We start from the raw sequence: 22,504 nt of genomic DNA on the forward strand, positions 1-22,504 counted from the left end.
GTGTGTGTGTGTGTGTGTGTGTGTGTGCGTGCGTGCGTGCGTGCGTGCGTGCGCGTGCGTGCGTGCGTGTGTGTGTGTTGGGGTTTTTGTTTTGTTGGGAAGTGACGGAGGGTTTAATCAAGAAAGCAGGCAATTCATCAATCCTAAAGAAGGCGCCTGTACAACCCTGACAGAGCGCACATGGTTTTAGACCAACTCGAACCTGGCCAGCTGTCAGCCCACACACACTCGTGCACACGCAGGCGCTCTTGCACCGACAGCGCACACACACACACGCGCACACACACACATGCCAGCGCTACCACCATGCTAACAATTAACACAAATAGGCTGTCGGCTACGACCTCACACTTGGTCTGCAGGCTATCACATTGTTAATGAAGGGAAGTTGCGTTCTCTTCACAGAGTGATGCTGTGAGGCTGACGAGTACACAGTCTCAAGTAATAAAGCAAGAACCATCTCAGGCTAACTCCACTACACTCTTTTCTTTAAAATCTGACCAGCTAATGAAGGGGGGGTGTGGGGGGGGGGGAGCAGGGGGAGGGGGAGTCTGTTCATCTGCACAAGATAAATGATGACTGCTGGCAGCGCTCTGTACAGTATGTGCATGTTCCTCACTGTCAATCAAACCCCGTCCCAGTGGAGGAATCCCACACCAAATGCCACAAACCGTTCAGCTGTGTGTTAATGTCGGCTCCTTCAGGACCTTCTTGTCCTGGCTTAAAAAATGACTGTTGTACCAGCGTGTTGTATTAATCAGGAAGTCATTTTCTCAATTAAACAACGTTTTTTTTTCCGTCTTTCTTTTTCACAGTCAACATAAATTTTTAGACTACAAATTTCAAATAAATGAAGTCGTGAAAAATTAACTCATGAACTGTACATTTCACATAAAGGATTGTTGAATACTTGACTTGTATCAAACAGGATAGGTGTAACATGGCCATAGGCTGGGTGTGCCTGTGTTGGAGCAGCAGGAGGAATCCTCACCACATGGTGTCTCTCTCCAGCTGGATAAAAACCTGCCTGCCTCATTCACCTCGTGCAGCTCGCTCACACACACACACACACACACACACACACACACACACACACACACACACACACACACACACACACACACACACACACACACACACACACACACACACACACACACACACACACACACACACACACACACACACACACACACACACACACACAGACTCTTTAAAGGCTGGAGCGTCTCAGCCGGCTCTGACTCTGCGGCGCTGAAACTGTCATGCCTAAGCTCTGTTTCCTAACGAATTAGCCTTTTTTTCCCCCCTGTTTTAGTCACGGGCAATTGTTACTGTTGTTGAGTTTCTCCTTGACAAAGAGAAAGGAATTCGTCCAGTGCATGCAAGGTACACATGTAAGTATGGCATGTGATGGATCATCTTTGACAGCTGTTAAATGTTCTTTTGAGTGTAATGTTGCGCTCCTCTGGGAAGTCCCGTTCACTGAGATAAGCAAAGCTCTGTATAGTATCCATCAGTGAGAACATCTAGACACACAGCATTTGTAGATCAAGTACCAAAGGGGCTAGTTTTACATGTATGCACAGGCGGAGAAGAAACCATTTGTAAAAACATGCAGTGCAACATTAGTATAAGACTTTAACTTTTTTTTTTTTTTTTTTTTTTTTAAATGAAGCTTTTCCCTTAAAGTAAGAGCTGCAGTTTAATAAGCTAATACAATCGCAGCAATACTATTAAATTCAGTTAACTGCCTATAGTGACATATAAACAGTATTTAAAGTGTACTGGCTTGCATACATTAGTGTGAGACCTTTTACCTGTCATGGTGTAGCTCCCACTGCTCTGGTGCTCATAGGATGGCCTGCTCATGGTCCTCCTGCTGGCAGAACAAAAGCAACAATGTTCAGTCAATTGATCAATACTATTGTATTGACGATTATTTTAAAAACATACAAAAAAATGCATGTAAACTTTTGAAGAGTTTTTTAAGACATGCCTCGGAAATGTAAAATAAGATGAAAATGTATTGAAGAATAAAAAGTAAGGACTCTCCCTCTAACAAAAAGGCTTTCCTAACTGTCTGAAAGCAAAACGGAGCAACGAAATAACCGGCTGAATCTGAAGAGGAGAAATATGGTTGAAGTTAAACTGTGCCTCGGCTGCCCAGGGGCTTCAACAGACCTTTAACGTAGGGTTTGGAGCAGGATCTTGTTAATTCTGGGGGAACTGAGAGATTCCATTATTCAAGGGAAGTCAGTTTTTTTCCCCACTGCTTCATGGCCTTGTATTACAGAAAACAGCACAGAATGCACTTTGTGGGCAGTTGAAGTTAACAAACCATATAAGATTGAAATCCTCATCAATCAAGCTATCATGAATTACACCCTGTGACTCACCCCTACGGATCGATAAATCCACAGCAAGCAGGGGAAAAAAAAAAAAAAAAAAAAAAAAAATCACAGCTTTAACAGAGAGCTGAATAACATGACATGCTCTGAAGGTACAATGAGCTCCACAATGGCATTATAAAACAAACGATCTTATAATGATAATGCAAAGCAGTTGGCGATATCATTAAAAGGGGAATTGATGTGATTGGAAGACAAAGAGACATAAAAGTTTGTTGTTAGAGGGAGCAGAAACTAAAGTGCTAAATTATAACAAATACGAGACATATTTTGGGAGTAAGCAGGTGTGACGTTGCAAATAATGAAGTGTGCTTTGTGTATCATGTTCTGTATTTGGTGTGTTTATGGGTAATCAATCCTCACTTACAGGGGGTGTAAAAATCCACAAAAAAAAATCTAAAATTTAAGACTAAAGGCAGATCTGCATTTTCTGAAGGTGCCGTGTGTTGAGTTGTGACTTTCAAAGCCTTATCTCTTCGGATGAGATAAATAAATGCAATAATTTCCATCAAGAGCAATAAAACAAGACTTGTGACAGGCTGTGGTATTTATGAGGTGAAGCCTGCAACTCAGATTTATTTGCAATGAAAGGGTCGACTTTTCTCCTCCTCATTTACATCAGCATTTGGCCATGTTAAATCCAGGCCAATGGTGAATTTTTAAAAGGTTGGCATCAATCTTGTGGGAACGATTGCCATATTCAACGCAGACTTCTTTTACCTTGCAAAGGTTGATTCCACTGCTGAGGAAGAAAGGTACACATCTTTCAAAAGCCCCGAGACATGCCATGGACTGATAAACTGGAGGCAAATGGTTTAAATGTCTTTTAAAGTTGTCTGTGTTTGTGTTGTTACGTTAGTACTCGGAAGAAACAAAGACAACAGAAAAGCATTAAGTCTGTCTCTTTATCTATGTATTTGAAAAAAATGAAAATGGTACTTGAAATCCCCCCAAACAAAAGAACATGCTCATGAAATGCTTTTCTACAGGCAACCTCCAGGGCTGCTTTTTCCCATCTGTTTGAAAAACGCAAAATTGTCTCAATCCAAATTGGTGATTTCTAAATACAATTTTAGGTGCATTGGAGAGGGTAACATATGGCAAATCAATTAGACAACTAATTCTTAAAACAAAAACATGGCAAGTGGATTTGCTAATCAACAGCAGTGTTGGGGCCTCGTATTATGTTGGCCACTGGAGTTTTGACAACAATTAATCCTCATTTCAGGCAAGGAGAGCCATATTGACACATATTCCTAATTTGAATATTCAATTATAGCATAGTTCCTCATCAAATTATAGTTAAACTGGGAACACGGCCTGAAAGATTTACGCAATTACAACGTGGATCAAGAGTATTATGTTCCCTTGAAATCTGCCGGAGTTAAAATCATATTAGTGGAGCAAAGCAAACCACAACATTGAGGAGTACTTGACAACATGAATATGAAAATGCAGACGATTTTGTGCATGTAATTCTTTTTTGTTGTCCCACGTGGAATAAGGAAAAGAGTTGTATACTTGGGGGGGGGGAGGGGAGGGGAGGGGGGGAAGGAAGGAGAAGAGAAAGTGGGAGAGACAGTGGGGACAGACAAGCGGTAGTCAGCGGAGAGGTAAGATGAGATTGAGAGTAATATCACTGACTGAAGAGCCGGAGCTGCGATACAGAGAGCTGGGAGCTCTTGTTTTGACACACATCCTGCCTTTCCCGTGACAACATCTCCACACCTTCCTCTATGTGCCAACAGTGCTGCTTTGTGGGAGCTGCTTTCTCACCCATCATTATCCTCCTTTAAGCTCAGTGTCAGGTGTTGAAAAGAGGATCTCTCTGAATTTTGGTGGCAAATCACTGAATAGTCTGCGCCCATCAGATCTTAGCTGATCATTCGATCATTCCTGGCACCGCTCTGCATCCTGTTGCTTGATCTCCACCACTTTTTGCAACTTTTCTGAACGCCGCAAAGTAATGAGCGAGATTGAGCTGGGAAGGATTGTTCTTCAGACAGGAGATCTGTCATACCACACACTGACAGTCACGGCGTGTCTTTCTCTCAAGAGTCGTGTGCAGTGGGAAGTCTTGGTTAACCAGCGTGCAATGAAAGCTGATATAATACTCCTGCAGAGCTGCAGCAATGTGTGGAGTGTCACAGGTAGAAGACTGTGCAATCCAAAATGTATTGATATGCATGCCAATTCTGACACTGACGGCTCTCCGGGTTTTGTGCGTCATCAAAAAAGCCAGCTATGCAATGAAAAAAAAAAAAAAACATACCGGGCCTTGACATTTTTATCACTGTACAGTTTGATTTAAAAAGTGTCCGTGTGTACAATTTCTAAGAGAAATGTCAAAAACCTTGATTCTGAGTGAGGCGAAAGAAATTGCAATATTAGGACAAGGCTAATTTATGCTAGCAGTCACTGTAGAGGTCAGATATCAGCCTCAGCAATGACAGTTTTATCAGGAGAACAAATGGCAGCATTGGTCAGGAGGAGGAAGGAGGGAGATACTTTACTGGACACATTAAAAGGCTGACCGGATGGTGCAGGTTTTTTACATTATAAAGTCAGGGAGTTGCTGATACGGTCTGTCTTGACAAAGAACAAGCCAAAGTGGTTGACATCAAGCTGCAGCTATGAATCAAAACAAAACGCCGCTGCTGGTTGAAATGCTTTAGACAAACTTGATAAGGAGACATTAAACACAAGATTTAGACGCATTTGCACAGCAGACGGTTCAACAGGCCTCTACCCAGAGTTTTAGTGGCTCAATATGGTGCAACAGCCTGAGCCAGTAAGAAATAACTATTTCAGTTTAGTGTTTATCTTTAATCTTACTTCAACTAATAAACATACCTGAATGGGGAAAGTAATTATTCCTTTACTAATTTCTAGCATTTCTTTTTACAGCATTTCTGCTGGGTTTACAGAGTTAAATGTATGACTTTTTTTTTTTTAATACTTTCTGTTATTTTGAATAACCCATAATATGCATTTTAATTTATGATTAATGATCATACTAGCCAAAGTTTGATGGACAATCAACTCTTTATTATCATATCCAGGGCTGGGTATCATTGTAACGCTTTTGATGCTGGTTTATGAACAATACATTTCTCAAACAAATGTCGTAAAGTCTATCTTAAGTAAAAGAAAATGAGATTGCACATCACGGTACAAATCTTGATTCTGTTTTGAGGTGCAGAGTGTAACCCAGGATGTTTTCTGCAGCCGCAATTAATAGATGTTAATAAGTAAATTGCGGCTGTAGCTTATTATTGAAAGTTGGTCCAGAGGACAAGGTATTTTTGAGAGAGTACACAAGCAATACGGTGAGTACCATAAAAGTATCGAAGTTCTGTGCCCAGCCCTAATTATCACTAATCATCGTTAATTATCACTTATTTTTTTGTATTTCCCCATAGTAAATAACAATACTTCATTTGTGATGTAATCAATTTAATGAATGAAACCAGAATCTGGATAACTAGCAAAAAAAAAAAATGAAAGACAGATTAATCATTTAAAAATGACTGAATGTTTTAGGAGCTGCAAACCAATTAGTTAAAAGAAGAAAAAAAAAACTGACTTGCATCTAATGATATTCAATTATTAACTTCAATCACTTCGATTTGCATTGGAAATGTAAGGATTTGTTGCTTTTCTTCGTCATATATGACAGTAAATCAATTCTTTGAGTTTTAAACACGGGCTGTGTGCATTCTACTTTTTTTTACTTTTGATCCACTTAATCAATAACTGATTAATAAAGAAAGTCAGCATATTAACCAATAATTAAAACAATCATTAATTGCTCTCACAATTCTATCGAGTTTAAGCTTTTGATAAAAACGCCTTTCACCTATATATTTAGGCTAACAGTAGAGACAGTACTTCGGTCTGATGGTGCTGACTAAAACTCTAACTCACTCCAACTCACTGCAACAATCTTAATCTTTGTAAGTGTTTCACATCTCCTGACAGCTCATAATATAACACAGACACAAATTTATAACTAACATTACTGCCTACAGCGTAAAAATGAGAAAGCATTTAAGACTTCTGTAAATTAAATTGAGGACTCTCTGAGGTAACTGAATAGCTTTTTAAAACTTTCCAAGATTTGCAAACACCCTGTTTCCAGCTGACAAAACAATACAAAAACAATTCAAATACAACACCTTAGCCTTGATGCAATAACTGTGTGCATCCCATAATGATGCAACGCGCTGCAGTTACTGAGCACCGCAGCGCTCTGCTGCTGAAAAAAACCCAACTGATTTGTGGTTTACGTTTGTACACAACTCTAACAAGCTCTTACTGCCCGAGGCAACGTAACATTTGAGAAGGATCACTGCAGCTTTCAAAATTATAAGGGTCATTAAAAATTTACACATTATTGACTGTATTTAAAACATCTTTTCCACTGACTGTAAAGAGCACTTAAATTTAAGAGGTGCTATTCTCCAAAGGCCATAAAGTTGTTATAGATAGCCTGAAGGAGGCATGGAGGAGAGAAATTCCTCCTGCTGAATATGAATAAAGCATAGTGGTGTGATACTGCACAGACAGTTACACTGTGGTACTGTACTTACTTAAAGAATCAGAGTGTGTTGAGTGGCTGTTTATAAATCTCTGTGTCAAACTATCTAATCTGTGACTTTAAAGAAATTAGAGAACTATTTATAGCTTTATGTATGGCTGTCTGAAGTGCATGTAACGACACAGAAATAAACAGTCAAAGAACTGCCACTGTGTAAATTGCCCACAGTCCTGTCCTTATGTGTCAACGCATTACGGATGGAAATACTCTCAAAAGAAGACTCTCGACTGTGGAATGAATTTTAATGTTAATACAAAAACAGCAGCCTGTGATCTCAGCAGGCATCGGGAGGGGGGTGTGAGTCGCTTCGAGGTGCAATTTATTCCAACCTCTGAGCCTCACCAACTTGAAAGTGGGCTTCAAAAGGACTGAGGATTACCGGCAAGAGTTGGGAAGGCGCACATGGGCCTGAGCGCTCGCCATTACTTCCAACACATCAAAGATTATTGACCATCGACTTCCAAAATATGGACGAGTCACAAAACTCGACCCAGTTTGAGCTTGGGTTTTGAATCCGCAGCTGTCCATTTTATTGTTTCATCCCACTGCGTTAGCCATGTGAACAGAAGCTCTGTTTTCAATATGCCTGCTGGCATCCGCCGCTCTGGCCTGTTGTGGCTTTTAAGTGGCTTTTACTCAGCCCCGGCACAGGATGGCAGAACATAGCACTTCAACCTGGCAAAGACATCAGAGCCCCGTGCCAAGCTTCCCTCTCCACAGCAGGACCACACTGAGGAGGAGTCTCAATTGTTTATTTACAATTTGCTGTGGAAATCCCCAGCTCTTCATTGTGATAAATAATTGAGCTGTTTGATCTGGACACAGTACAAAGGTTTGCTCCATTCACTCGGCGGCCTGAGGCGGAGGAAGCCGGAGCAGCATGAGCATGAGGAGGGGACAAACATTCCAGCATGGCATAGATCTTGGAGCTCTCCTCCCTTCCTCTGCAGCTGTCGCTCCCTCTCTGGGCTACATCTCCTCCTCTTTGTCTGCACAGTACAACACTCCTGTCACCTCAGTCAGAGCAGCGACCTGCCTCTGCCCTCCTGGGACACACCGCAAATAGCAGGAGTTTAGCCCTCATTGAACTCATGTTCTTGTTCAGGGGATCCTGTCTAGTTAGCCTGTCTCTCCGGTTCACCCTCGCTACCTCATTGTCCAGCTACAACCTTTACGGCAGATTGCGCCGGGAGTGATCAATTGCTTGTGTCTTCATTGTCGTACATACGGTGCAGAAGAGTAACAAAAGCTCACGAGTACATTGAGTGGGAAATAAAAAGGAAAGCATGGAGGAAAGTTGAACTACAAGTTGCACTGCTGAATCTTGTGGCATGATGGTACCTTGCTGTGTCAGGCAGGGCGTCACTTGGAGCTGTGCTTTTCTGGGACGACTGATGCTGAGGCACATCTCCCACACGATACCATATTCCCATATTGTTTATCTCACTGCGTAAAGATTAAAAAAAAAAAGGAGAAGTGTTTCACAAAGTTTTAAAAAGCAAAGTTAGTAATCCTACCAGCAAATGACAAAGTGAGTCATTGTATGATTTCATTCATTCCCGGTGTCAAACAAGCTCACCCTATACAGGTGTAGTTAACAAGATGGTACTTGGACTTTGCGATGATCTGGATGTCACATACAGCTGTCGCGACAGCCTCACGAGGGCTCATTTTCACACAGAGCCTCCTCTTCCTCATGGCAGCTTCCTCTGATGAGTCAAGCACACATGAGGGTGTCAGAAAAGAATTGGTGGTTGAATACTCACTTCTGTCTCTTCTGAGTTTCAGGCTAAAAAAAAGAAAAAGATTTATAGACATTTACAACCTCTAGGAGAAAATATATATTCACAAATCCCATGTGTACTTTGCTATTTAGTCATTACCAGTCTCAGAATAAGAGATGAGCCAATATCAGTGTCTGGGTGACTTGCTGTGCTCAAAGGGAAATGACTGGACACTGGAAAGCCACAAAATTCACATGCATTATTATCGTTTTTATCATTTTAGTCGGTAAAATGACAGCAGCAAGTGAATCCTCCATCAGCTTTAGTGCACAACAGGGATTTCAACTCGATATTGTAGATAGGGACTCATACATAATGTCACATGTATACATTAAACATGGATTCACATAAAGTAATAAAACATTAAATTACAACATGGCCAAACAGAACATAATCTCTTTTCTTCATTCTGGCAAAAAAGCATTCCCATGCTTTCTTATATTGCATCTGTGCCTCGCTCATTTATTTCCCCTGCAACACTAGAAAGTCTAGTGCAAATGCAATGATAATAAAAATAATAAACAAGCTGTCCTCACTCCCCACACCAAAATATTATTACATTTCCAAGGCATGGATAGTGAGGGGGGGGGGAAAATACGTAGCACTCAAAAAGCACTAAAGCATTGGGGAATGCATTTCATTAATATTAGATAACCCCCAACCACTCGTCCTCTCCCCAAATAAATACATAAATAAATAAGCCCCTCATAAAGAAAAGCACAGCTCCAGCTGAGATAAACAATGACTCATGATTCTCTTCTCTTGTACCTCCAGGGCAAAATGTTTATTTTATTTCCACAGTCTGCCATAAATTAAGCTAACCTGCACCCATAAAACATTCACTATCTCAAGCAAAGCTGCCCCTGAGGACCTCCGCATAAGCTGGTCGGAGAGTGAAAAAGCAAGACGGGGAAGGGAGGGAGCCTGTGGTCGGTATTGACTGTTTACTTACTTGTGTCCATTGTTTCTTGCACAGGTGTGAAAAACTCGGGCAACGTGTCCTTAATGTCAGTCAGCTTCAGGTCCACGACTACAGCAGGCCCCTGAAGGATATGGAGAGCAAAAGCAAGACATTTAAAACCACATATGCAAATTCAACTTTTACAAAAAGGACAAGAGAGCAAGAAGAAGAAAAGGTTAGTCATTTTTGGAGGGCTCAGGGGAGAAAATGTAGAGATAATAGAGTTGGTGATTTACTAAAAGCTCAGGAAGTCTCTAAAGAGAATGGTTGACAAAATAGCTCAAGTAATTACTCTCTAATAGCTTTTTTTGGAGCGAGAGAATGCATCTTTGAACTTGTAATCATTCTCAACCTTTTGGTGAGAAGCTGCGGGATGATGGGAGACAAGAACAGGCAGTCTGATCAACAGAATGGGACTAGTTAAAAATAATCAGGGACTGTGTAGTTGACATTTTCAAGCATGACTCTTCCCTGCCTCCCATTACATTTTCATTTTTTGCCATAATAAATTGCAATAATACACAGCGGCAGTAGAGAGTGGGGCGAGCCAGGCGTGACTTGATGCGTCCGAAAAAGCCTGGATTCCACTGCTACTGTTGCCCGACAGTCATTACCATTAGAGACATTTTTTATTCATAGTTTTTATACTGACGTAAGGAGGAATATGGATGAATGTTATTACTATGCATGAAGCCTTTTTTGTGTGTGTGTGTTTTCCCTTTTTTTTGGGCGGGGAAAGATTTTTTCCATCAGGACCTGACAAAAGGAGCTATCTACCTCCAAACTAGAGTATGATAAATCGCAAACTATTTACTTCCCCCCACATAATTCAGGGGCTAATTTTACAGAATCTGTTTTTGTCATAGACAATTACAGTGGGAGCTCCATTGACTGGCAGACAAAATAGCCTTTGTTGATGGCTCTGTCATGTTTTATTTGTGTCAAAGTCTTTAAAACAATGTGGACACACATTTTAAGATAATATACAGGAACTAGGGAAAGGCTATTTGTATGCTATATACTAAACTGAGGGCCAGATTGAGCTCAGGCACGAGGCAGCCGCTGCCAAGGTGCCTGGCTTTTAGAGGACATAGTGAGAAAAATATGACTTGATTAGGTCCTAAAATTGAGCTGATGCAAAGTAATAGCAAAAAAATGCAGGTTTTGTTTACAATACTGTCGGCATTATCCACCAGCAACCCCGGGAAACTTAATTAATAGACAGCCAATAGTAAGCTGTATGAGCCGAGGTTGGACGGGTTGATAATCCTGGCGATGTAAGCAGGCGTATTTATGGCCACAGTGCAGCTGACAGGCGAGCAGAAACACATCAGCTGTAGGCTGCAGGCATGAGTCCAAAAATGACCCAACAGCATTATAAGAAATAAAATGCAAAGATCATTTCAGCCACACGAGAGTCATGGCTGCTCAAATTGGGAGCTGTTACAGCAAAAACAATCTGAATGTGATTTTTGTGGTGTAATTTCTTCCATAAAAAAAAAAAGTACTTTCATATTCAAAAGTTATATGTGCATCAGCTTTCAAGAATCACTGGTAGAACCATTTTTCTCTACAGGGACAGTGTTGATTGAATAAATTGGAATAGTTAAAATACAGCTCATTGTTATTTCATGAATAAACATAAATAATACCCTCAGGAGGGCCTACAATATGAAAAATATCTCTGTGATATTATTCATCTGGAATATGCATGCAAATCCATTATATGTAAAAACTTTAAAACTGCACTGCCAATGCTGGCCTTTTTAAGTGGGACTTTTACTGATCAAAGTGCAAAGTGCATGAAGATATTTGTGTGGCAGAGGAGTGCGGCTAATAGCTGCTGGTGGAGGAAAAAAAAAAAAAAAGCGCTGCAGATGAGGTGTCGGTGAAGAACTCAAAGGGAAATGGGAGAAGTTTACATTCAAGCTTACAGTTTTTCTGGTGAAACAGAGGTAGCGGGTGACCTTGGATTTGAATAAGCCGTCCTTCCACAGGTCGGCATCACAGCCATCTGTTGTTTGTGCAACCTACGTGGAAAAAAAAAAAAAAAAAAAAAAAAAAAAAAAGAGCGAAAAAAACAAGGAGAGAAAAAAACATGCAGGAGGTGGGATAAAGTTAATGTATGTATGCCATGAGCATGCTGCTTTTGCCTCTTCCTTTGCATACTAGCCTTAATTAACGCTTGCCTACACTCGTGCTCCATCTCATTAGTGCGCTGCGTGGGTAAAGGAGTCTTAGCCTCCAAAAAGGTGGCTAAAAATATCATCCCTTGGGACCAGGCTGATTAAAGATGCCCTGACAAGGATCTGCTCTAATAAGGAAACCAAACTTCAATGTGCTTAAAAGGGAAAGCAGGGATTATATGTGGAGTAAATATGGAATCCATCTTTTTTTTATTTTAATAAACCTGCTGTGATATTCCTTGAGCAACACACAGGTAAACCGAGAACACTGCGCATGCACTATGAATAGCATTACTTCAATTATTTAAGGTGACAAGTTTTCCAAGAATAAATTAAAGAGAATTTAAAGCACAGGTCTAAATCCAAAGACCTGAGCAGTTTGCCCTTGTACAATAGGGCCATTTATAGTTGTAAACGAGCAGTAGAGTCAGTAAAAAAAATAGATTGCATCATATTGACAGCATGTGGGCACCACAAGTCAAGCTCAAGGTCCTACACGACATTGCTATGTAAATGCAGGTACGCAGGGCAGAATGATAAAGCAAAATCTAACCTGCAGACTGCATCACAGAGACTCCTCCATCGTTCGAGCAAATATGCTTGGCTGAAACGTCATGTTCCATTGCCTATCATGTGAGAATCACCTAAATAACTGCCAGAGTTATTTTCTAAAGGGATCCTTTACAAAGAAGAGTCAATCTAATGAGGTTCATTCAAATGAAGAAGTCATAGATCTCTGCACCCACCCACACACATTACCCCCTTGACAATAATGATGAATGACCCTGGTGACTGGGTGGGGGGGGAAACATGGCATGGGGAGATTCATGCAAAACCACCACTGACTCGATGGGATGAGAGCGTAGACTGGAGTCGGGAACGGAGACAGATAGTAGGATGAGAGAGAGAGAGAGAGAGAGAGAGAGAGAGAGAGAGAGAGAGAGAGAGAGAGAGAGAGAGAGAGAAAGAAGAGAAGATGAGCGGAGAGAGGGATTGCGGGGCGTCTCCAACAGCAGTTCCATGAAAGGTCCCAGAAGGAGCCTATACATCACCAGCCTCCCTCTTCCTTACAAGACAACCCGTCTTGGCCACTTTTTCCAGGTCAGTAGCCAGCGCATTCTGTCAGCGTAAACAAAGGGCTCGCTTTGTGAAACCCAAAGTCAAGTTGAGGAGTAACGAGGGCACGGTCCTCCTCGGAGGCACCTCAGGCATCATCCTGCCACAGCCGCCGGCAGCAAGGATGCGACGCAGCTTGAATGTGAAACGCCGACTGCTGAGCCACGGCAACAAAAAGCATGTGTAAAGTTGCAGTGGCTTACCTCGCAATACTTTCAAGTGTGCATGGCTCCGTCATTACACAGACTTCAATGAGGAGAATGTCACATGTCTGATAACAGATATCAGAGCTCTGATATTGAGACATGCTTGTATCATTTGATTTGAAACGCAATGACAGATTCAACTGCCACTTCCTAAAATCTTCAGCTTGCAGTGATCTAAAAAGCCCACCTATGAAACATGTCTTTAGGGGGGTGCTTGAATATTCCTATGAACCATCTCTGGAGACAGACACCACCAGCAAGTTGCTATGAAAGCACTGAGAGGTACAGCTGTGGATACAAAGATATAAAAGCATACAATCAAAAATCTCTGGAGAGTGAAAGCAGGTGAAGAAGAAATAGGAGGGGTACAGGGAATCAAACAGACTTTTCAAAGAAGAACAGAAAAGCTGGAAAGATAAAATGTTTCAGGTCTTATCTTTCAACTGAAAATAAACTGACTTCTGACAATATATACTAAAGAACTAAAGCTGCAGATACTTTGACAAAAATAACTTAAAATTATTGTTTAAAATGTTGGGGAAATATCTGAATCGCAGCAAGAAAGCCAAGATTTGTGTAACTCTCATGGCTGTGCATTAAGTGCAGTAGAGTGGGTCCTAGGGTGCGGGGGCAATTAGTTTAGCTGAAAGCTGGGGGGAAACAGCTTGCTGGCATATCCTCTTTGCAACCCTTGCACAGAGCAGGAGTGTGCAGGAGTCTACTATTTGATGTTGGGTGGCTGCTGGTGCTTCGGCAAAGCTCCTGATCCCAGTGGAACAGCGTTTGATGTGGGCTTGTGTTGGAACAACCTGCTCAAGTTCAGAGATGTGAGCGCACCGTATCAGAGAGCAAAAGAGGTAATCAGCCCCTTTGATCTGCTCTATAAAATGTATGGTAAGTATGGTGAGCAGTCAGTGTTAAGGAGGAATTTGAAAAGATTTCTGGTATGAAAAAAAAAAAAAATCAATACAGCTTAATATCCTGAGACTTCCCCTCCTCAGTGGTGCATTAACAGGCCGATAAAGAGTGTTGATATTTTTGTTTGTATTTCAAGTCTGCAGATGAAAGACCCCATAGTGATGTTCAAAAGATGTTCTTGAAGATGGGATGAATAAATATGAAATAGTGCTTCAGAGTCTGAAAGGCCTTGAATTTTATCTTGGAGACTGACTTGTACTTCACTTTTTATTCCTGGCATGTTATTACCCTCAAGGCTATCTTCTTTTTTATTTTACTTTATACAGAAAAACTAATGTTGAGTGAATTATATCACTCAAAATACAACCCTCCCAAAGACTCTAAGCTATCTGGAATGTAACCCTGTTTTCCAACAAACAAGCTATCCTGTCAGGGACAAATGTGTCAAGACAGACAAGAAGCACAAAAAAACAAAAAACACATTTACATCATAAAAGGACAAGACCGAGGCCACTATCTTCCACCCGGAGCAAAGCAGCACCAACTAGCGGGAGTGTCTTTGTAAGTGTGTTTGGTCAGGTGTGTTGTTGCTGCATTACTATCTTGAGGCAGCGGAAAGTGATTGCTGGTAATATCTGGTCTTAAGTCAGTGGCGTAGTATTTTACTGTTATTTTAAGGGCACATTATTCAGAGAGTAATATGCGTCTACAAAAGCAGATGCCCAACGTGGGTACACTCTGTCACACTCACATGGACATGCTGCAGCAGCAGCAGCAGCACACGAACATGCATCTTTGCTTTTGTGGTGGTTTAAAGTCAAAATCCAAATCATGATCCAAAAAACTTGGTGACAAAAAAAAAAAAAAAGGCATTTAATGTCTCGCATTTAACTGCAGTAATAGTTTCCTGTTTAAGTAAGTGTAAACTATTTCCAAACTTAAAACTGCTGGTGTGCTGCACCAGTGGATGTGCAATACGCAGTATTTGCACATCCACTGAGATGAACTGGAGCAGCAGAGGAGGATGTCTGATGGGGTTTCTCTCCGTTTGTCACTGCCGTGTGTTGTGTATGCAGTTTCCCTGCCAGTGGCTCCATTCTGATGCCAACCCACCATCATCTGCCAGAGATTAGAACAAGCTGGGTGTGTAGGGTGGAGCAGGAAGAGATGGAAACTGGAAGAAGAGGGAGGGTTTGGGGGGCGAAGGATGAAAACAAAAGAGGACTGAATAGGAAGAGAGATCTGCCCTTGAGCTTGTTTTGTGCTTTGTTGAACTTATACACTCTCTTCTCTTTTTTACCCCTCCCCAACTCATTTAGGAAAAGTTTTCATGAGCCAACCTATCCTGCACTGCTTCACATCCTGACGCATTCCTGTTAATGCTGAAGTTGCTGTGAGACTTGTATATAAAGGAAACATGGGGAAAAACCTAAATGATATGGACATCTACCAAACATCATTAAACCCTTCCCTCTGGTGTGTCTACAACACTGATGGCAACCAATAAAGGGAATCCTCCTAATCATCAAAGTAAACCTAATGAATAAGTCATCTAACAGTTAGGGAAGGCTGCCAACATCCTGGCTGTGCATTATGCTACACAATCAGTTTCAACAATTACAAGTACCAGCAAGAGCAGAGAGCCAAAACAAAACCTTTATTAGATCTCCGATTAGACCTTCCACCACTGATTGACAATTTGGATTTTGGCTCTGTCATAATGTTGGCAAAAACATTTTAAACTGCGATGGAAAAGTCTAAGAGGAAACTCCTGCAAAGTCTTTTATTGCACTTGTGCTTTGAAAAGGAGATACTATAAAGTGTAGGCTTGATATAAGCCTGTGAAATTCAACTGTGTTTGAAAACATTTTGCAGCTCCTACAGTTCAACCAAATATGACTACGGACGTCCTGATCGAGCTTTATTGGGCACACTCCTGATCAGCCTCAAATTATTGGGTATCTCCAATATCCGTCCAATCCAATTCCTTATATTTACGCTAATGTTGATTAAATATGTATCTTACACACTGAAATAATAGCCGTATAAAATTCTAAATTTGACCCACCCTGTTTTTCCTGAGCTATATTTGATCAAGATACTGAAAGCTCTGGTTCAAAATAAGAAGTCCAATTCCTCTTCAACTGGAACAATGCAGCTCCAGAAACAGATGTGATGCAATCAGCTGCAGATAAGAGATCTCACAATACTCACAGTTGTACAGCAGTGTTACATCCCGATTCCTCTTTTACCTCATAAACAACCTTTGGCAGGATTCAAACTACAGAGAGCACATGACCTAAACAACAGGCATGTTCTAGTTTAGCCTTTCTTTAAGTTACTCATGGAATTACAGTCAATTAGCAGCATGTACCATCATTTAAACAGTGAAAGTGATAATCAGCTGAATGCTTTTTACACTGATCTTTCTATAATGATAAATTTGATAATTTTTGCCAATTTGAATGCCACAACAGAATCAATCACCTGTATGTATATAGCACTTTATAGTTTGGCTTTCTTGAAGAATATTGTACTTTCTTGATTCTTGTTGTTCTGGGTTTTGTACCCTCATGTTTGAAATGCACTTATTATAAGTCGCTTTGGATAAAAGCGTCAGCTAAATGAAATGTAATGTATGTCTGAATATTTTTTTTTGATTCAGACATTGAAGTTTTCACCCTCATATGCAGCAAAAAGCTTGTACTGTAAAGTTCCGGCTGTCACTGAGCAACCCGGCAACACAAACAGGCAGAGGTGGGCAACACAGCACAATACAGCAAAGAAAGTATTGGATTTACTTTAGCCAATATCAACATGACATATGCCCGGACCAGCCCTCATACCGATAATTATCATTGGCTCAGGACATCTCTACTCACAACATAGTAGCCGTCAGGGGCCTTGCTGAGTGAAGTGACTACTCCGACAGCAGAGATGGAGTCTGTAGATAGCTGGTTGCTCACTTCAGACATGTCGGAGATCTGTTAGAAGGGCAGAAGAGCCTCATCACACTTTTGGCATTTCATCAGAGAAAACATACTAAACTGATCAACAGTTGTTTTTTTTTTTTTTATTCAAAAACTCATCTTTAGATACATCCACTATACAGTTGAATAGGAAAAGAGATTGTTTTAAATTAGAAAACACTGAATAAATGCACAAAATGTGAATCAAAATGAACATTGCACCCTTCATAGTCATTAGATGGAGAATGGACAGGCTTTTTCTTGGCTAAAGTGGCCACACTATTGACTACTTGATGAGGCTTATTAGGATCTAGAAGAAAAAGTGGACGCCTAATCCAGGATCAAATGACAAGTGAGACCAGTGACAAAACAGCCTTTGGAGAGCACCCAATGACTTCACCAAATCACAAATTAGGGGGACTGATCACATATTTTCAAGGAAGTCCCAATCAATTGCTATCTATTCCTGTCTAAGGGAATTTTTGCCTAATGGGTATGCAAGCCTTTTACAGGGTAAGTGGCTTTACAAAGGTTCCCTTACGCAATTTTATTAGATTAGGTTTAAAGCATTCTTGTACTAACTGACAAAGTTGCTGCATTCAATCTTGATATTTACAAAATCTATTGCAATTAAGTTGATCAAATTAGGGGATTTGCTCCAGAAACAGCTGTCTCTTTAACAAATGTTGGATAGCTGTACTTATTCAAATGAAACAGGATAGCAAATTAGCTAATAGAATGAAGGATCTCTTTGTAACAATAATTTGTTCAAAATGAGCTTTGTTTTTTTTTCCCAGCACAACATCAAGGCTTAGAGACTCATCCGGGCAGACCAAGGGGAAAAAAAAAAAAAAAAAAATCCATCCAAATGTATTTCCATCTCCAGAGGAAAACATCCCTACCTTGAATACAAACTTGAATTGTATGACTGGTATATCGAACAACGGGTTTATAGTGAGTGTGGTGGACTTGAGGCTCGATCTCCACATCCATAATGCAGAACAGCTATATTATTCAACTACATGGAGCAGAAGGTAGGTGACGTAATGCTGAGTCCATATCGTCATTCATGAATATTCATATAGCCACGAGTGGTTAAGACAGCGTTTTAGACCTAAATGGTAAACACTGTGGTCAGAAAATCCATCACAGGGACACACAAGTCGACTTCATGTACCAGTCTGTTGTCTTATTAAAAATGTCGAGGTACCATGTTGATTACAAAACAAACCTTCTCGTCTGTCGCTCGCTCGTTTTACCACGTTTTGTTGGAACTTAAGACCAAGGTTGTTTTTTTTAAGCATTTATCATTGCTATTTCACAATTTTGGCGTTTTAAATGCGGCAAAGTCCGTGAAACCCCCACCTTTATTACAAGTACAGGTAATTAAAGGTAATTTAGTATATTTCCCGAACACTGCAGCTAACCTTCAACTTGCAGCTTGTTTACAATATGCTCATGTTTACCCTGCCGACCGGCTGCCATATTAATTAACTGGAACTAACTGATAACCGGAGACCCCACCACGATCTCTCTGGGCCGTTAAACCCAGATGTAAAACGAGAAACCAGAGTCCTCCACGTGTTCTTTGTTTTTACCTGCTGAAACCTGTCGTCCTGTTGAGTCCCCGTCTCCTTTTCAACTTCGGACTTCAACCCACCAACCTGTCGGAAGTAAACGCTTCCGGTGTCAGGTGTCGGACATTATTTAACCAAAATGTAACACTTATCGTGTTTACGACAGTTGCGTGCCAGGTGTAAGATCTCTGTAGATATTTATTCATTAAAAATAAAAATAAAAGTTGTAAGCTGCTGCGCAGGACCCCTTTTGAAAAGTGATTTAAATGTGGGCTATCTTAAATAATGGTCCTAATCATAAATCTGCAGATTTGCTGAGACACTTGGAAATGCTTAACGATGCAAATAAGAATATGTTGAAATCAGAAAGTCATATGAATGCTTAACGTGCCCGTTTACTTTGCTGGATTGACTGGTGTATGCATAGAAAATAAAGGCCTAAGGCAGTAATACCACATCGACTAATGAGTGTATTTCTTTGCAATAACTTCTGTGATCCAATTTAGCTATTCTAACTAAGTATGGTGGTGCTTCACTAAATAACTATCATTACAGGTCAGGCCTCCTGACAGTTGTTTGTCTCTCCAATCATCACGTCATTACTGTAATCAGATAGAAGTAAGACAAAGAGCAATGTATTAGCTTAGCTATAACAATAGGATGTACATCTCTGAGTTCAAAACTTGAAAGCCTCTTTGTAGACTGTCCAAAACACCAGCAGGCGACAGATGCCTTCCCATCATCAGGTTTATTATCTCTACCCCCATCGTACCAATCAAATAAATTATTTCATTGTGCAACTATTATCCTAATTTATTCAAATCAAAGATGTGTTGCTCTGCTCTGTGACATGGTGCCATATGCCGGTTGGGTGTCTTCACTGGGGCCACACAGTGAGATGTATTTATTGACTTACATGGCTGAACATAATGTGATCAGCTCTCCCTTTTTAAAATTTATAACACTTCTGTAATTCGAGAGAGACGTTCAGGGGAAAAGTGCCACCTCATATGACCGAAAACTTCCACCACCTCCATTCATACTGTTGATGTTAACCGAAGAGCCGGTAAATCGTGTTTTTATTTAGTTTCTAACTTTAACTTTAAACAAACAAACAAACAGACAGACAGATAGATAGATAGATAGATAGATAGATAGATAGATAGATAGATAGATAGATAGATAGATAGATAGACAGACAGACAGACAGACAGACAGACAGACAGACAGACAGACAGATAGATAGATAGATAGATAGATAGATAGACAGACAGACAGACAGACAGACAGACAGACAGACAGACAGACAGACAGACAGATACATACATACATACATACATACATAGACAGACAGACAGACAGACAGACAGACAGACAGACAGACAGACAGATACATACATACATACATACATACATAGACAGACAGACAGACAGACAGACAGACAGATAGCTAGATAGATAGACAGATAGACAGACAGATACATAGACAGACAGACAGATACATAGACAGATAGATAGATAGATAGATAGATAGATAGATAGATAGATAGATAGATAGATAGATAGATAGATAGATAGATAGATAGATAGATAGATAGATAGATAGATAGATAGATAGATGATTGAATGCATTTTTGAATGCAAAAAAGTAAATAAATAAACGTGTATTTTTAATTTGACTAGTGTCCATATCTTAAGAACATCTCATTTGAAACAAGTAGTTTATAGTATATCGCACGTTCCAAATTATTTTATCTTTCGGGATATGAAGTTTGTCGTCAGAGAGGGGTCAAAGGTCTCCGCTGACATGAACGGATGTGGGCCGCAAACATGCGAAGGAGTTTAAGATTTCTTTTTGGACTCGGACGAAACTCGGATGAAACGGACCAAAACTTGGCGGGTTGAAGTCAACAACTAGCGCCTGTAGTTGGACGCGTTGATCGACAAGTTGTTCGGCGGATTATTTACCAAACAGGGACCAAAACATTTCTTTTTTTTAAGATTGAGCAGGAAGAAGCTGGCGGCTAACTGCAACAAGCAGCATCAGCTGGGACTGAGACATGGCTGACCAGGCAAGGCCAGTTTATTTGTATACCATTACTAATGTAAAATGTCATATATTATCTAATGTTAGATCAGTCATGAGCAGTGAGACTATGGAGGGTTTGTTATTGCAGAGATATGTTTTTAACGTCAATATAGTGTTTATTATTTCATTTGAATCGTTTTGTTGTTGTTTTTGTTTGGCTGTGCTGTTTTATTTAGGCATTTTGATATGAGCTTTTATAACAGGCACCCCTTTATTTTTTTTCTCAGGAATTCAGGAATTGATATTTGACCTGGTTGGTAAAATATATATGAAAACCACATGTGCTGAAAGCTGAGTAACTGTATTTGTTTAAATGTATGACTATTTTATTGAACTCAGATTTTTTTTTTACTCACTGAATTATCATGAATAAGAAGAGGAGATATCCGTCACTTTTTTTTTGGTGCTGAAAAAGAATAAGTTGAAACTTGTGAGGACTAGAGATGATAATACAGCCTGTATTTTCTGTGGTCGTCACGCAGGCTTAGTGGGCAGTATGGATGATGGTACATTTTTACACTTATGTGCTGCTGTATTAAGAAAGCAGAAGAGGGTCAGTAGGCAGGAGGAGATCAGGAGGGAAGTGATCAGGCAGGACCAGTTTTCTGAAGCACGTGCCTGCTCTGTACTCGGTTCCCTTTAAGTTGACCCTCCTGAATTGTTATTGTATAATTTGAACCCAGGTGTCCTTTACTGCTTTAAATCGGAGTTTGAGTTGATAATCTGAGGAGAGAAAAAAAACTTTGGACATATTAATGGTTGACAGAACAACAACTGCTGCAAGCTGCTGCTGAACAGTGTTCTTCAGATAATATAGCACAGCAGCTTACTGTGTTTGCAGCTCGCTGCATGTGGATATCAGCTGCAAAGAAATGTACTTGCTTCTGGGAAGATTTCTTTTTCCAATAATCTTTGTCACCCACTCTTAACACCCCACATCATCACCACCACCCACCTCACGCGCACATAATCCTACCAACACATGTTATCACGTCAAGGTGTTGACGGCCCACTGAAACAGGCACGCTCATTTTATGTAGAATTTGTGGCAGTGCTGAAGTTGATAATATAAAATCTCAGGTGTCAGTCGAAAAGATGAAGAAGAAGAAGAAAAAAAAAAACTGCGGCAGGGAAGAGGTGCACCTGCTATAGTAATGGTCTAATTATGGAATAGGTGATGAAACACTCGTTGAGAGTCTGGAGATATCAGCAACACATGCTAACTGTGAAAACCATCAGCTTTTACAATGTTTTAATGTGCAACACATGCCTCTCTCTCTCTCTCTCTCTCTCTCTCTCTCTCTCTCTCTCTCTCTCTCTCTCTCTCTCTCTCTCTCTCTCTCTCTCTCTCTCTCTCTCTCTCTCTCTCTCTCTCTCTCTCTCTCTCTCTCTCTCTCTCTCTCTCTCTCTCTCTCTCTCTCTCTCTCTCTCTCTCTCTCTCTCTCTCTCTCTCTCTCTCTCTCTCTCTCTCTCTCTCTCTCTCTCTCTCTCTCTCTCTCTCTCTCTCTCTCTCTCTCTCTCTCTCTCTCTCTCTCTCTCTCTCTCTCTCTCTCTCTCTCTCTCTCTCTCTCTCTCTCTCTCTCTCTCTCTCTCTCTCTCTCTCTCTCTCTCTCTCTCTCTCTCTCTCTCTCTCTCTCTCTCTCTCTCTCTCTCTCTCTCTCTCTCTCTCTCTCTCTCTCTCTCTCTC

General features: G+C 40.6%; 1 protein-coding gene across 1 annotated transcript in view; it reads right to left on the reverse strand.

Moving 5' to 3' along the window:
* LOC138625674 (multivesicular body subunit 12B-like) overlaps positions 1-18,775 on the reverse strand; it is a 33,067-nt gene extending 14,292 nt beyond the window's left edge. Inside the window, exons 1-7 of the mRNA XM_069706764.1 lie at positions 18,750-18,775; positions 17,065-17,166; positions 11,691-11,786; positions 9,748-9,838; positions 8,591-8,720; positions 8,353-8,457; positions 1,821-1,882 (exon numbers count right to left, since the gene is read on the reverse strand). Of these exons, the coding sequence (XP_069562865.1) occupies positions 1,821-1,882; positions 8,353-8,457; positions 8,591-8,720; positions 9,748-9,838; positions 11,691-11,786; positions 17,065-17,157 (577 nt within the window). The 5' untranslated portion in view covers positions 17,158-17,166; positions 18,750-18,775. The remainder of the gene's footprint in view (positions 1-1,820; positions 1,883-8,352; positions 8,458-8,590; positions 8,721-9,747; positions 9,839-11,690; positions 11,787-17,064; positions 17,167-18,749) is intronic.
* Positions 18,776-22,504: the final 3,729 nt, after the last annotated feature.

The sequence above is a fragment of the Brachyistius frenatus genome, unplaced genomic scaffold (assembly GCF_029030835.1).
Source record: "Brachyistius frenatus isolate BFR_SWC_R1_liver_20210118 unplaced genomic scaffold, ASM2903083v1 Contig_64, whole genome shotgun sequence".
NCBI classification, from domain to species: domain Eukaryota; kingdom Metazoa; phylum Chordata; class Actinopteri; family Embiotocidae; genus Brachyistius; species Brachyistius frenatus.